We start from the raw sequence: 17,262 nt of genomic DNA, 5'->3' as shown, positions 1-17,262 counted from the left end.
AGATTGTCCCCTTAGGAGTGTAAACGACTGGGAGTTCAACTACTCACTATGACATGTGTTGCCCACCAGGGGGCGGCATGGAACAAAGGAAGGCCCTGGCTGGCAGCTGGCAACTAGAGGAAGGAAGGCCTGATTGGCTCTGATTGCGCAGCCAGACCTAGGGACCCTACCCGTGAATGAATTTCGTGCACTGGGCCCCTCGTATTTAACTAATATCTTAGGAAAAAAGAAATACTCTATTAAGTGTATATTCTTTTTACTAAACAAGACTATTATATAGGAACATAATTATGTTATTATTATGTTATTATTATTTATTATATAAGATACCTACAAATAAGCTTATTTTATATATATCGGGTCTAGTAATAAGTAATGTCGTTTTTCAACATTCGTTTAAAATCTTGCTTGGCGTTGACTTGTATTGACATAACCTTCAAACACGTGGTATCTACAGAACGTGTGAAGTGCAATTAACAAGTTTTGCTTGAAAAAGTTTGTGTTTGGTTTGGTTTTTGTTGCAAAACTAGGGCTAAGAAGATGGCGGATGAAGAGCATATTCGGTACTGCATGCTTTACGAGTTCCAATTAGGAAGAAAAGCAAGTGAGGCTGCAAAAAACATCTGTAGTGCTCTTGGTCAAGATGCAGTTAGCGCCAGAAAATGCCAGCATTGGTTTGAGAAATTTCGCGAGGGAAATTTTTCATTAGATGACAAGAGTGGTCGAGGCCGTGTGTCCAATTTTGATCAAGAAGCTCTTCAAGCTCTTTTGGTGCAAAATCCTCAAATTACCCAACAAGAACTTGCGACAACTTTAAATTGTTCACAAAAAACAATTTCCAATCAATTGCGTGCACTTGGCAAAGTCCAAAAGTTTGGAAAATGGGTTCCTCATGAGTTGACCGACAACAACCGTAATCAAAGAGTCACAATTTGCAGTTCGCTCCTCCCTCGTCAAAACCATTTGCCGTTTTTAGAGCAAATTGTTACCGGAGATGAAGAATGGGTGCTGTATGTTAATTTGAAAAGGCGGCCTCAATGGTTGGACAAAAATGAGGCTCCACAGCCCATGCCAAAACCTGACTTGCATGCGAAAAAAGTGATGTTGTATGTTTGGTGGAATTTTAAAGGAATTCTTCATTATGAACTTTTACCATCTAACCAAACCATTACAAGTGCAGTGTATAGTGCCCAATTGGAAAGGTTAGCCCAAGCTTTAAGAGAAAAAGAACCCGCGCTGATTAATCGGAAGGGCGTAATTCTTCACCACGATAACGCACGACCGCATACTGCAAGAATCACTGCTGAAAAACTGCGCCAGTTGGAATGGGAAGTTCTCCCTCAACCTGCATATTCTCCTGATATTGCCACAGAATTGCTCAAATTTAAGTTAAAATTGTTTCCTTAGAGAGGTATTTACTTCCAAAGAAAATTCCCTTGACAGCAGACGTTTTCTTTGGACTTGGTACTGACATTGCCATATGTGTAACGGTCCTACAATTTGATTCCTCCACTCCCTGGCCCCCATTCAGGCAGTGTGCCATTTCTTACTTCTGAAGGCAATCTGGCAAGTGCAAACTACCTGTACTCTAAACACATAATATAGTTTGTTTTAAATGTTCCCATACCAGATGTTGAGAAATAAGTCTCAGGGGAAAGCTTACCTGTCCATTTTTGCTTCCTGCTGACAATAGGCTGCATAAGAAATGATGTTTTCATGGCTGCACCTCTCGGTGGCCAGAGCACCAACATAAAGAACAAAGTCAGCATCTCGGACCCCCTCTTGGTCTGGCACACCCACTGCTCCACAGGGCCACTTACCCCCACGGCAGACCCTGCACTGCTGCACGCATGGGGGCGGGAGGGAGGCAACAGAAAATCAGACCAAAGACAAGATTAGCTGTGGAGACTTTTAACTTACAGTGAATCTAGACTCTGAACATATATAATTTAATTTTTATTTATCCTTCAAATTTATCAAAATCCATACCTCCTTCTACTCACTTCTTGTCTCTACTAGTAACTCTGAATTTATTTTACTAAAATTTCTACTTAATGTAAAATAATCATAAATCTATAATTTTACCTCAAACAAATAATTGCTATTACTAAGCAGCAGCCAACCAGGATGCAAAACAGAAATATAAAAGGGACCTCCTTATACATTTTTTTTTGCAGCTTCCTATAAATCTATAGTAATTTTCTTTCAAAATTAATTTTAAACATTTAAAATATAAATATATTTCCTACTATAAGTAATTCATGTATCTTTTTAAAAATTCAAATACAGTATATAAGGTAGCCTGGCTTTATGGCTTAGTGGTTAGGCATTGACCTATGAACCAGGAGATCACAGTTTGATTCCCAATCAGGGCACATGCTGGAGTTGCTAGCTTGATCCCGTGGGGGATGTGCAGGAGGCAGCTGATCAATGATTCTCATCATTGATGTTTCCTTTTTTTTTTTTAATATATTTTATTGTTTTTGTACAGAGAGGAAAAGAGAAAGATAGAGAGCTAGAAACATCGATGAGAGAGAGTCATCCATCAGCTGCCTCTTGCACACCCTCCACTGGGGATATGCCCGCAACCAAGGTACATGCCCTTGACCGGAATTGAACCCGGGTCCCTTCAGTCCCCAAGCCGACGCTCTATCCATTGAGCCAAACCGGTTTCGGCTCATTGATGTTTCTATCTTTCCCTCTTCTTTCCTCTCTGAAATCAATAAAAATATATATTTTAAAAAAACAAAACACTTTTTGGTAACACAGATTCAAAATTTCCCCTAAAGTTATTCTAAAGAATAAAAACATTGCTTTAAAAAAAGAAAAAAAGAAAGAAAAATTATGGGGGAAAAATACCAAAAGCATTGCTAATAGCAGGCTGAACTACCTGGAGGTGCTCTTCAGGCACTATAATGGGGCCACACTTTGTGTGCTCTGCACATTCTCCTGTACAGTATCTGTGGGGATCATTTTCCTTCCGTAGGTATTGGTTTGTTGCACATTGTCTTCAGTTCATTTGTATATCCAAGTTTAATTGCCAAAAAGAAAAAGAAAAGGGGAAAAGAGGGGGGAAGAGTTCACAGTAGTCAAAGACATCATAAAAAAACTAGTAACAGCTATATTAGCTCATGAATAGTTACTATATTAGTTAGAAAAGTGGACTAAGAAAAATTTTTGGTTTCATGGGAAATCCTCCTGATCTGAGTTTTCAAATACCCAAATATTTCATACAATAAAACCAATACTGCAGGCAAAGAAGGAGGGAGAAGGGGGATGTAGCAAGCAGGGGACAATTACACCCTAGGAAAAAAATCTAGTAGGTCACTATATATTAGAAAATCAGGAAAGGAATAATTATCCAACAGATGCTTTTGTATTATTTTTAAAATAGCTTGTATTTTGGTCTTTAAAAAAATCATAATCAAATATTCTAGTATAAATTTCATAATTTTCCATACTGTTAAAATGGGGAGGGCAGAGTACTAAATAATCTGTGTTTAAAGTGACATACCTGCTAAGTAAGATAGTGCCCGCAGGTCTACGAACCTGGAAAGTCTTCTCTAAATAAGAAATAGCTTGTGGAAAAAGTTTGTTCTAAATAAAAGTTAAACAAAGAAAACAAGCAGAATTATAATCAAAGTATAAATTACATTTAAAACAAGTACACATAGGATTTATCATTATTATTTTCCCCTGAGGGGGAAAAATAGGAAAAAGCCTTATAATTCTGGAATAAAGGTATTAATTATGTAAAGGTTACATGACAAGGAGTAGAGGGAAGAGTGAATACATCCAGGAACAAAGGAATTCCCTCATTTTCTAGGTGAGTTTGGGGAAAGAACACTAGCTGAAACTTCCTTCCCTACGTCTATGTAAACAGAATATCAGAAAGCATACATCTGAACTATTAATCTAAATTACTTACAGTTTGGGACTGAGTTAGTTGGTTCCAACATCATGGTAGTTTATGTTAAGAAAATCCTATGTTTAGAAAATTTACTTTAACATTGATTATTTCTGTGAATGAACTGGCTTAACATGTGTGTGTAACTCTCTGTAACTTCTATAAACAACTTTGGCATATCATACTTTCAGGTTAATTAATCTTCAGGAGAAAAAGCATTTCCACAATGGTATTTTCAACGCATTTCCAAAAACTCAGCTTTTTGTACACTATCCTCCATATGTTCTGCTCCCCAAAAACTTAAGAAAATGAGAATTTAATATCAAACACAAATGAAGTCTTGGTGAGTGCATAACAAAAACACCTTTGGTGAAAATGACAAATACATTTATCAATTCACTACCAACATCTTGTATTCAGTCATTCACAAAAGTCATGTATATACAATAGCTTTCTTTACCGCAGTAGAATTTACATACAATAAATATACCCGTTTTAAGTATCCAATTCAAACCATGAGTATTTATTACCTACCTTAACAAGGTATCTTTTTTCAGGGAGCAACCTGAAAGAAGTGACAATATGAAAGATAAGAATTGCCATCCTGGGCAGAGCATTGTCTCACTTATGCAGAATACATCTGGTAGGAGCCCCAAGGAATGCTTTGTGGAAGAATGCAGTATTAAGCCCTCAAAATTTAAATTAATTACAATGAGTATTTGAGATTTCATTCAGTGACAAAGCACAATGCTAGGCATGATCATATGCTATTTCATTCATTTGGAAAGTTAAAGATAGTAAAGGCTATCAGCTACTCTTAATAGATTTTTATAAATTTTACAAAATTCATGCACTGGGGCGGGAGAGGGGAGGGTGGCCTCAGCCTGGCCTGTATCCTCTTGCAGTCTGGGAGCCCTTGGGGGATGTCCAACTGATGGCTTAGGCCTGCTGGCCACGGGAAGTGGGCCCAAACTGGCAGTCGGACACCCTCAGCGCTGCCACGGAGGCAGGAGGGGCTACCACCACCCCCGCTGTCAGTTGTGAGCCCAGCTCAGGGCTTCTGGCAGAGAGGCACAAGTGTACCGACCACCAGGGGGCAGCTCCTGCATTGAGCATCTGCCCCCTGGTGGTTAGTGTGTGTCACAGAGATCTGTCATTCTGCTGTTCAGTCGACTTGCATTATTAGCCTTTTATTATATAGGACTATAGATTGTCCTGGACAGTGTGGCTGTTGGTTGGCCATCATCCCCTGTACTAAAAGGTTGCTGGTTCAATTCCCAGTCAGGACACATACACGAGGTGTAGACTCAATCCCTGGAGGCAGCCCATTAATGTTTCTCTCTCATCCCCTTCTCCTTTCCTTTCTCTCTAAAAATCAATAAAAAATATTTTTTAAAAACCTACTATAGATTCATAATTTACATGTTTTCTGGACTACTCTTACACTAAATAAAAAATTTAGACTATACCACCTCTCTGGTGAATAATTTTGTAAATGTTCTTATTATTGTTTGTGTGTGTGTGTGTGTGTGTGTGTGTGTGTGTGTGTATATATATACACACACGCACACACACACACACACGCACGCACACACACATAAACACTTCCTCTTATTTTTCTTCCAAGTACTTATTGAGGAGGTGCCTTCTGGGTCTGTTATTGACCACATCCAAAGAGATCCACATTTGTTCTGTTCAAATTATGCATAACATATAGATTTTTTAAAAATAGGTTTTTATTGATTCTTAGAGAGAGAGTTAGAAACACAGATCAGAGAGAAACATCAATGACTGGCTGCTTCCTGCACACCCCCTAGTAAGGATCAAGCCCTCAACCCGGGCATGTGTCCTGACTGGAAATAGAACCCATAACCTCTTGGTGCATGGGTTGATGCTCAACCACTGAACCACACCAGCTGGACATGATGTACAGATTTTGATGGCTATCATCTTTCCAAATTAAAAAGCATTTTTAGATTAATTCCATCTTTAAGATGCACTGGCTCTGAGTTGAATCTATGGAACTTCAGATAACAGATAAAAATACCTTTAAAAGTTTGATTCTTACCCTAACTGGTTTGACTTAGTGGACAGTACTGGCCTTGGACTGAAGGGTCCCTGGTTTGATTCTAACAAGGGCATATGCCTGGGTTGCAGGCTTGATCCCCAGTAGGGGGTGTGCAGGAGGCACCGATCAATGATCTTGTCATTGAAGTTTCTATCTCTCTCTCCCTCTCTGAAATCAATTAAATTTTTTTTCTTTAAAGTTTAATTCTTAATAAAAAAGATCACAAAATAATGATGTACTTACTCATCAATACTTTTATCATAGACAGTCTTGATTCGTAAATGTTCATCAACATCTCTCTTTACAACATGATTTGCTTTAAGATGGACCTTATTTATGACCTGAAAAAAAGGAATAGATTTAAAGTTTTTTAAAAGATGTTGTACAGATTAATCGATTGAGGTCATAATGTAAAATTAATAAACTAAATTTCAAGTGTAATACCCAGAATAAAAATAAAGAATGAATAGAGAGATATTTCCTATTTATGGATAAACTCAACTTGATGTATAGATTCAAAGTAATCTCAATCAAAATCTAACAGGTTATACTGTGGATATAAATCAACTGATTCTAAAAATTTATATAAATAGGTAAATGACCCAGAATAGCCAACACAATATTGAAGAAGAACATAGAGTACTGACACTACCTAACTTCAAGACTTACTATAAAGCTACAGTAATCAAGACAGTGTGGTACTGGCAAAAGCAGAGGCAGACCAATAGAACAGAATAGATAGACTAGAAACAGAACCCCATAAATACAGTCAACTGAGCTTTGACAAAGAGAAAAAAGGCAACACAATGAAGCAGGTAATCTTTTCAACAAATGGTTTTAGAACAACTGGATATCTATATGGGGAAAAAATGAATCTAGACACACACCTAACATTCTTCATAAAATGAACTCAAAATGGACTGTAGATCTAAATATAAAATGCAAAACAATAAGACTCTTAAAAGATGCAATAGGAGTGAACCTATGATAGATGAACTTGGGTATGGCAATGACTTTTTAGATATAGCACTAAAGGCATGGTCCATGAATGAAATAATTGATAAATTCAACTTTATTAAAATTAAAAGCTCTGCTCAGTGAAAGATAATGTCAAGAGAATAAAAAGTTAAGCCACGATAGAAGAAAATATTTGCAAAAGACACATCTGAAAAGGGACTATTATCCAAAATATAGAAAGAACTCTTAAAATGAAACGATTATGAAAACAAACAATCTAAAGAGGGGGAAGGAGGGTAGAAGAGGGTATAAGGAGGATAAATGCTGATAGAAGGAGACTTGACTTGGGGTGGCAAACACATAACACAATACACAGATTATGTATTATAGAATTGTACATCTAAAACCTACATAATTTTTAAAAATACATTCTTATTGATTCCATAGAAGAAGAGAGAGAGAGAAAAACCAATAAGAGAAAATAATTGATGAGCTGCCTCCTGCACATCCCCAACTGGGGACCTAGCACACAACCCAGGCATATGCCCTGATTGGGAATCAAACTGCGACTTCCCTGGTTCATAAGTCAATGTTTAACTACTGAGCCAAGCTGGCCGGGCTGAAAGCTATATAATTTTATTAACCAATGTCACCCTGATAAATTCAACAAAAATGTTAAAAAAGAAAAAGAAAACAAACAACCCAGTGTTTTAAATGGCTAAAAACTGTCCTGGCTGGTGTGGCCCAGTTGGTTGCCAGGTGGATTCCTAATCAGGGTACATGCTTGGGTCCAGGTTACAGGCTTCATCCCCTATAGGGGGCGTGCTGGAGTCATCTAATTGATATTTCACTCACACTGATATTTTTCTCTCTCTAAATATTAATTTTAAAAATCTAAAAAGAAAAAAAAAAAGGCCAAAAAGTTTAATAGTCATTTCACTGAAGAAAATATACAGATGGTGCCCTGGCTGAGTAGCTCAGTCAGTTGGAGCATTTTACTGATGCTCAAAGATTGTACGTTTGACTCCTGGTCAGGGCACATATAGGAGTCAACCAATAAATGCACAAATGGAAAAACAAAAATCTATATTTCTCTCTCTCTCTCTCTCTAGTCCAGCCTAATATTCTTTTTTTTTAATATATATTTTATTGATTTTTTTACAGAGAGGAAGAGAGAGGGATAGAGAGTTAGAAACATCGATGACAGAGAATCATCGACCAGCTGCCTCTTGCACACCCCCTACTGGGAATGTGCCTGCAACCAAGGTACATGCCCTTGACCAGAAACGAACCCGAGTCCTTTCAGTCAGCAGGCCAATGCTCTATCCATTGAGCCAAACTGGTTTCAGCCTAATATTCTTAATAGTGGAAAACTAAATACTTTCCCCGTAAGATCAAGTATGTCTATTCTCACTATTCTTTTTTTTTTTAAATATATTTTATTGATTTTGTACAGAGAGGAAGGGAGAGAGATAGAGAGTTAGAAACATCGATGAGAGAGAGTCATCGATCAGCTGCCTCTTGCACACCCCCTACTGGGGATATGCCCACAACCAAGGTACATGCCCTTGACCGGAATCGAACCCGGTCAGTCCCCAAGCCAACGCTCTATCCATTGAGCCAAACCGGTCCCGGCTATTCTCACTATTCTTATTCAACATCATATTGGATGTACTATACTATCCAGAATAATAAAAGCATATGCTAATTAGACCAAACAGCCAAACAGCCTTCCGGACGGAGCCAGGGCTGCGAGGGCTGAGGCAAGCTGTTGAGGCTATAAGGGCTGAGCCCTTTACACAAATTTCGTGCATCAAGTTTCTAATTATACATAATAGTCATTATAAGACAAAAATCAACATTAAATATTTAAAACTAGAGGCCCGAAGCATGAAATTTGTGCACGGAGGTGTGTGTCCCTCAGCCCAGCCTGCACCCTCTCCAATCTGGGAACGCTTGAGGGATGTCCGACTGCCCATTTAGGCCCTATCCTACCAGGATTGGGCCTAAATGGGCAGTCAGAGATCCCTCTCACAATCCAGGCTCCCAACCTTTGCCTGCCTGTCTTCCTGATTGTCCCTAACTGCTTCTGCCTGCCAGCATGATCACCCCCTAACCACTCCCCTGCCAGCCAGATTGATGTCTAACTGCTCCCCTGCCTGCCTGTTTGCCCCCAACTTCCCTCCCTTGCAGGCCTGGTCACCCCCAACTGCTTTCTCCTGCAGGCCTGAATCTCCCACAACTGCTCTTCCCTGCAGGCCCGGTCACTCCCAACTTCCCTCCTCTGCCAGCCTCATCACCCCTAACTGCCCCTCCCCTGCAGGCTTCATCACCCCTAACTGCCTTCTCTTGCAGGCCTGGTCCCTCCCAACTGCCCTCCCCTGCTGGCCTGATCGCCCAGAACTGCCCTCCCTTGCAGGCCTGGTCCCTCCTAACTGCCTTTCCCTGCTGGCCATCTTTGGTGGCCATCTTGTGTCCACATGGGGGCAGTCATATTGTGTGTTGGAGTGATGGTCAATCTGCATATTATTCTTTTATTGGATAGTATAAAGCCTGGTGCACGGGTGAGGGCTAGCTGGTTTGCCCTGAAGGATGTCCCGGATCAGGGTAGGGGTTACCTTGGGGGATGGAGCGGCCTAGGCAAGGAGCCTGTGATGTTTTGCAGGCTGGCCATGCCCCCCAGTGACCCAAGTGGAGGCCCTGGCATCTGGGATTTATTTATTTTTTATAATTGAAACTTTGTAGCCTTGAGCAAAGGCCAGGGCCGGCCAGGGCTGGCAGAAAGCTTGGCTTCCTCCATTGCCAGGTGAAACGCAAGCCTCCAGCTGGCTCCAATTCTGTGGCTGCCACCATTTTTGTTGGGATTTATTTATCTTCTATAATTGAAACTTTGTAGCCTTAAGTGGAGATCAGGGCCGTGGCAGGCGGAGAGCTTGGCTTCCTCCATCGCTGGGGACAACCCAAGTCTCCTGCTCCCTCCAGCTCTGTGGCCACCACCATATTTGTTTACATAATTTGCATACTCACTCCTGATTGGCCAGAGGACATGGCTTGTGGGTGTAATCTGCATATTACTCTTTTATTAGATAGGATAAGCAAAAGATGTAGCCTGGCTGGTGTGGTTCAGTGGTTGAATGTTCACCCATGAATCAGGTGGTCACCGTTCAACTCACGGTCAAGGCTCATGCCTGGGTTTTGGGCTCGATCCCCAATAGGGAACATACAGAAGGCAGTAATGAATGATTCTCTCTCATTATTGATGTTTCTATAATAGCTCTCACTCTCTCTTTCTCTCTGAAATCAATAAACACCCCCCCACACACATATATGTGTATACACACACACACACACACATATATACACACACACACACATATATACATATATAGTGTGAGAGAGTGAAACATCAATTAGATGACTCCAGCATGCCCCCTCATAGCCCTGGCTTCGTCCGGAAGGCTATTTGGCTGTCTGGTCTAATTAGCATATTATGCTTTAATTATTTAAGATGTATATTATAATCCCTAAAGCAAGCACACACACACACACACACACACACACAGCACAAAAGGTTAAATGTGAGAGAATGTAAGCTCTAATTATAAGCAAGCTGAAATGGCTACATTAATATCAGACAAAATAGACTTCAAGAAAGGGCCAGAAATAGAGTAAAATTTTATAATGAAAACTTATACAAGTAGACAGGGTAAAATACAACAGAAAGACATAATTATACATTTGAATCCATCTAACAATGGATTCAAAAATCCATGGAGCAAAAGCTGAAAGAACCAAAGGAAGAATAATTTATAATCTTAGAGGTTTTTAAGATCCTGACAATTAGGCATAATTTGTAAGAATATATTAATCTGAAGTACACTGTCAATCATCACATCTTATGAGATGTATAGAAACCTGCACACAATAACTATAGAATATATATCCTTTACAAGTACAGATAAAAAGTTAAACAGGTTAAAGCATATGCTGAAGTATATATAAAACAATCTCAAACTTTAAAGTGCTGAAATCTTACAAAAAATACTCTCTAACTTAGAAATTACTAACATAAGGTAGCTAGAAAAGGAACAAATATTTAGAAATTATATTTTAAACATATTTTTAATAACCCATGGATCAAAGAAGAAATTATCCGGAAAAATGAAAACACTTTTTGAACTAAACAATAATTAAAATACAATGTGTCAAAATCTGTGAGGTGCAGCTAGAGTTGTAGGTACTTAGAGCAAAATTTGTATCTTTGATGTTTATATTAGAAAGAATAAAAGGCTCTAAGATTCCACTTAACAATATGAACAAAGTAACTATAATAAGTAGGAAGAGGAAATAATAAAGAACAAAAAACAATAAGATAGATAACCATCTTTAAAGATAACTACAAAAACCAACAGTTGGTTATTATAATGATTAATAAAATTAATAAATCCCCTACCCAAACTGGACTATGATAAAACAGAATAAACACCAATTGCAGCATTAGAAATAAAAGAGTAGATATTACTCAGAGTCTATAGACACTGAGAGATAATTTTTTAAAAATATATTTTTATTGATTTCAGAGAGAAAAGGAGAGGGAAAGAGAGATAGAAACATCAATGAAAGAGCATCACTATCACTGATCGGCTGTCTCTTGCATGCCCCCTACTAGGGAAGGAGCCCACAATCCAGACATGTGCCCTTGACTGGAATTGAAGCCGAGACTCTTCAGTCCCAGGCAGACACTTTATCCACTGAGCCAAACCAGCTAGGGCCAAAAGATAATTTTAAAAAATATTTGTTTCAGATGTCCAGTATAGTAGTTAGATAATTATATAATTTGTGAAGTGATTCCCCTGATAATTCTAATATCCACTTTGCACCATACATAGTTATAATACTAGAGGCCCAGTACATGAAATTCATGCTCGGTGGGGGGTGGTTCCTCAGCCCAGCCTGCACCTTCTCCAATCTGGGACCACCGGCTCCTAACCCCTCACCTGCTTGCCTGCCTGCCTGATATCCCTAATTGCTCTCCCCTGCCGGCCTAATCACCCCTAACCACTCTGCCTGCCTGCCCGCCTCCCTAATCGTCCCTAACAGCCTCAAACCTGCCACTAAGGGCTTGCTATTACATACCCTGTCAAGAACTAGGAAAATTTACTAGGGATGAGAACTCTCAAGAACTTAATAGCTTGCTTTTAATACCTGAAGCACTATCACTACCAAGTTTTTCCAGCTGAGAGGCATAAACAGGAATGGGGGTGAGGATGGTGAAAATTTCAAAAAGAGTTTTCAGCTCTTATGATAAAGAAAAACTTTAACAATGTTGATCTCCAAAAAACATAAGGGCTGCCTCTGGAGATAATGCCCCTATTCATGGAGATGTTCAAATATAAGTTGGAGATTTATACATTGGCACAATCACTAGAAGAAAACAGATATTAAGTTTCCTTCTAGCAGAGGTTTTATAGATCTTTGAACTACTTCCTATTATTATTATTATTTCCTCTTATTTTAAGCTAGATTGAAAGGGAGAAGCACAGGGCTTTGTGGAAATTTTTAAAAAAGAGGGATGGGAGAACAGAGGGATATGTTAAGGGTACAAACTTATAACAGTAGATAAATAAGTCCTATAGACCTAATGCACAGCATAGTGATTATGGACAACACTAATCCTGTATTATAAAAGCCTAATATGCAAATTGTCCCCTTGGGAGTTCAACAGGGAGACTGATGGCTCACTATGACATGTGCTGACCTACTAGGAGACGATGCAGAATGAAGGCCCCAGCCGCCAGCCTGAGGGAAGGCCCCAGCCGTCAGCCTGAGGGAAGGCCCCAATTGGCCCTGATCTCCAGCCAGGCCTGGGGACCTAGCGGTGCACCAGGTCTCTAGTGTATTATAAACTTAAAAGTTTCTAAGAGACTAAAAAAATAAGACAATTCAGCCAAAATGCAGTGTCATGATAAAAACTATACCACCACAAACCACACAATTAATATTTTGACATATATGGTTGAACATTATGCATAGAAATCTTTGGAAGTTACCCCATAAATTAGTGGTCTTAGATTACTAGGCTGAACTGAACATTTCTAGGTTAATACTGATAAAGCAATAAGACAAACTGTAAAACCAACCACAACATGCAGCCCTGTCCCAGTTCTGTGTCTGTTTTCTTCAAAGAAGAGTAACGGTTGTGGGCTCTCCCTCTGAGCTAAGTACTGTGAAGAATCAAAGTGATTTGAGGTTTTTTGGTGAGCAGAGTGCAAGGATGTTACCAGGTTCTTGTCCAGACAGATTCGAAGAACCGAAGCCTTGGACAAAAGGTGATAGATGAGAAGTACAGAAACTGTATTGCAAGTAGATACTACCTCTTAAATTTCTAATTCTAAGACTCTGTCTCTCTCTGTCTTGAGGTAGTAAATATTCTAGAGACCATTCTTTCCCTTATCGAGCCTTTCCCACCAGGGGACTTCAGCCTTGTAATCAGTTCCCAGGGCCCCTAAATCACTTCTCCTATTTGGTCATCTTATCTGTTCAGGCTGGAATTGCTTTTGATCTTCCTTAAGGCGTTCCCAGCTGCTCAGATCATGGCTGCTTTAGATTAACTTATGGTTGCTTTAATTGCTCAGGCCATAGATACCTGTCCTTGGTTTATGGCTGCTTTAATTGCTCAGGCCAGAAATGCCTCCATCCTCCCTGAAGCCCCCGCCCCTTCCTGTCTGCCTAGCCAACCCTTTTCCCAAAAGCGTAAGACACGAACTTTATCCTAAGGAACTTTACAATTTAATACAAAGGCAAGCCATGCCTGGAAAATAAGCCAGCATCACATAGCAGTACTTGATCAAGTTACTACCGATGAGACTACAGATAAGACGCCCAGAGAAATGGAAAGATCGTCCTGCTGGGGTTGGTTTCAGCAGGCTGCCTTGAGATAAGAGAACGTAACCCAGACGGAAAGAATTGAGAGAGGAAGAAACTTGGAGTGTGAAGGAGGTGGGCACTTCCAGGGCAGGAGAACCGGGTAAAGTAAGCAATGTGATGAGGAAACTTGAAAATAAACCTGGATTTTGTCTCCACAGAACCCCCAGTACCCCTCCGATTCCCCCAATTAATTCCTTCCCGAACTTTTAGTTCAGTGTTTCACGAAGTGTGGTCAATGGATAAGAGTACCATCAACTACCTGGGAACTTGAGCTGCACATACTCTGGGGGCCCATCCCGGACTTAATGAGTCAGAAAGTGTGTGTGTGTGGGGGGGGGGGGGCAGCCCTTCAGGCTCTGATGCTGCTCAGGTTTGAAAACCACCCCTCTAGGGCTGCCTCATACGCACAACTCCCCGCACAAGAGCGTGATGATGCTCCAAGTGCCTAGGTCAGCCGCTTAGCTGGGGACAGGAAGGGAGAGGACACCAAGGCCCGGCCTCTCGGCGCTGGCTTCCTGCCCCCATACACCCGGTTCCAGTCTCTGCTCTCGGCCGCTGCCTCCCGCATGACTTCGCCCGCAGGCCCGCTCCCTGCCCGCCGCCCTACCTCAGCGTCCGAGGGGACGTGGTGCCGGCAGGGGAAGGAGCTGCTCAAGGAGACGGGAACGGACGTAGCACTTGCCCGGAGCCCGCCCAACAGGAGCAAAATGCCTCGGACCCATGAAGAACCGCTCCAGAGCCACCGACTGGGGCCCGGGCTTGGACCAGAGGACCCCGTTCCTCTGCCCCAGTCGGGCGCCATCTTCGGGCTGCGCGTCGTTTCCATGGAGCGCTCGACGCTCTCACGCCGGCGCCGGCCCCGCCCCTCGCCGCTGGGTGGAGGCCCAGCTGGCGGAAGCTGCTTTGCGATTGGCTTGCGTCACCCGGAGGCTCACCGGAGCACAAGCCGGGCCTCGTAGCCAGAAGCCAACCAGGAAACGCCGCTAAGCGGCTCACGTGAGAACTGACAGTAGTGATGTCGATGGTAATGATGGCGGTGTCTGGGACTCTAGTGAGGCAGTTTGTCTTTAATTCAGTAGCCACGGAACATATACACACATACTAGATGCCAAGTGACTTGGAGCTGCAGAATTCTTTATGGTGTAGCCCTCACAAAAGGTGAATGGAATATAATTTTTAATGGGTTTTTTTTATATTTTGTTTTTTGAGAGGAAGTTAGAAACATCATGAAACATTGATCAGCTGCCTCCTGCACACCTCCTTCTGGGGATGTGCCCAAAACCAGAATTGAACCTGGGACCCTTCAGTCTGCAGGCCTATGCTCTATCCACTGAGCCAAACTGGTTAGGGTTTAATGTATTTTTATTGACTTCAGAGAGGGAGACAGAAACATCTATGATAATCATTGATCAGCTGCCTTCTGCACACACTACCCCTCCTCCCCACCAGGGATGAAGCCCAGAACCTGGGCAAGTGCCCTGACGGTAATCAACCACTTGAGCCACTGATCGGCTAGGCCCATTTCTTCTTAAAGTCATTTTCTATTGATATAAAGTCAACCATGTGTCTGTCCTTTACTATTCAACCCTATCCCTTATTTAAAATCCAAGAATTGGCCCAGCCTGCTTGGCTCAGTGGTTGAGGAACCAGGTCACCAGAAGGTCACCGTTTGATACTGGGTCAGAGCACATGCTCCATTGAGGGGCTCCATCCCAGTAGCGGGCACGTGGAAGGCAGCAGGCCAATGATTCTATGTTACTCTCTGAAATGAATAAAAATATATTTAAAAAGAATAAAACACAGCAATTGCAACTATAATTAACTCAGTAAGAGATTGGGTGGATCCTTGCCATTGAGTAAACTACCTTCAAAACTGAACAGTGAGGAACTACAAAAAAAATCTGAAAATCATGATAAACCTATAGCACATGAAAACAAAGTAATTAGGTTTTGGAAACACTTAGCTAGAACATTCAATGAGAAGTGGATATTGTAAATTATTATAGTTGGAAGTGTAGGGTATAAATTCCCTAAGAATTTATATTTCATTGGTGAAGATCATGTACTCAAATAATAAGGCGTAAGACATTTTACAAATAGTCATCAGATAATGTGTCAACCCTAGTGGGGTAGGTAATTCAGTTGGTTAGAGCATCATCTGGATACGTCATAGTTGCAGGTTGATCTCTGGTCAAGACACATAATAATCAACCAATAAATTCAGAAATTAAGTGGAACAAATCTCTCAAATCAATTAAAAAAAATGTGTATCATTCCACAAGTATAAGTTGGGATTCTAAACCAAATTTATCACTTTCACCTGTGCTCTTTCCACTACAAGACCACAAAGAAACAACAGATTATCAACAAAGAACACCTATCATCTTCAAGTTCCTGGTGTAACAGTAGTGTCAGGGCGGAGGCTGTTTCAGTGGTCTGGTGGAAAAGCTGCTAGTCATTCAAGCTCATTTCTGTGAAACGTTGGAGTCAAGCAACAGTAACTTTGGCTTGAGGACTACATTTGCACAGACCGAACCTCATGTGAGAACAGAAAAGCGCAGACACCCTCATTTTGAAATGATGCATTACATCACTCAAAAAGAGGAATGTCCATGCAAGGCTACTTTTCAAAGCTGGCAATGCCAAGGATTGCAAGTTTTCCCTGCTTTGCTCAAATGCGTATCAGTTCTTGTGTGTTCACGCCATTGCTTTACTATCTATCCCACTCAGAATACCACATTCACCTGACTCCTACAATGGTGACAGAAACATCCAATTTGTTGTTCCTTTTATTTATGCATCCACTGGTTCCTTCTTATATGTGCCCCAACTAGGGATTGAACCCACAACCTTGGCATATTGAGACAAAGCACTAACTAACTGAGTTACCAGGGCCACACTATTTCCTTTCCTTTCCATGAATAAGCCAGACCTGAAATATCCCTCTGTCTTCCTGGACATATTCACAGCTAAGTAACCCGTCTCCTCAAAACTCAACTCCCCGACCTCTGCAAAACAAACAAAAACCCCCCATCTGGTCCCCCAACATGCACTAAGCCACATCCCAGCCGGGTGTATTTGTTTACTTGCACTGACTGGTGAATTTACTAGACCTACTCAGTATAAACTTAAAATTACTGTAACATATAGGAAAGTCTCCTGTGAAAGCATACTTTTCATACATAATTTCAGTCACACAAATTTGTCTGGAAGGTACACACAGGTTCACTAGTCCATTTTCTAACATAAGCCTCTGGAAAACCATTTACTATATAACGAATGGACTCTCAGCTATAAAGGGATCCCCCTGCCCAGATTAATCCATTACATCGAGGTCAATCAGTAAGACTGGATTACAAATACAAGCCCGTTTCTGTGAATCATGGCCTCTTCCAAAAGCAAA

General features: G+C 41.0%; 1 protein-coding gene across 2 annotated transcripts in view; it reads right to left on the bottom strand.

Annotated features, from left to right (window-relative positions):
- LMLN (leishmanolysin like peptidase) overlaps positions 1-14,773 on the bottom strand; it is a 49,337-nt gene extending 34,564 nt beyond the window's left edge. The window contains exons 1-6 of one of the 2 annotated variants that reach the window (XM_036447077.2): positions 14,467-14,773; positions 6,219-6,316; positions 4,442-4,472; positions 3,515-3,597; positions 2,891-3,008; positions 1,664-1,842 (exon numbers count right to left, since the gene is read on the bottom strand). In XM_036447077.2, the coding sequence (XP_036302970.1) occupies positions 1,664-1,842; positions 2,891-3,008; positions 3,515-3,597; positions 4,442-4,472; positions 6,219-6,316; positions 14,467-14,685 (728 nt within the window). In that variant the 5' untranslated portion in view covers positions 14,686-14,773. The remainder of the gene's footprint in view (positions 1-1,663; positions 1,843-2,890; positions 3,009-3,514; positions 3,598-4,441; positions 4,473-6,218; positions 6,317-14,466) is intronic. The other variant, XM_036447076.2, reaches the window with a different exon arrangement.
- Positions 14,774-17,262: the final 2,489 nt, after the last annotated feature.

This window comes from Pipistrellus kuhlii, unplaced genomic scaffold (assembly GCF_014108245.1).
Source record: "Pipistrellus kuhlii isolate mPipKuh1 unplaced genomic scaffold, mPipKuh1.p scaffold_m20_p_2, whole genome shotgun sequence".
Classification (NCBI taxonomy): Eukaryota; Metazoa; Chordata; class Mammalia; order Chiroptera; family Vespertilionidae; genus Pipistrellus; species Pipistrellus kuhlii.
This window is presented reverse-complemented; position numbering and strand designations above follow the sequence as displayed.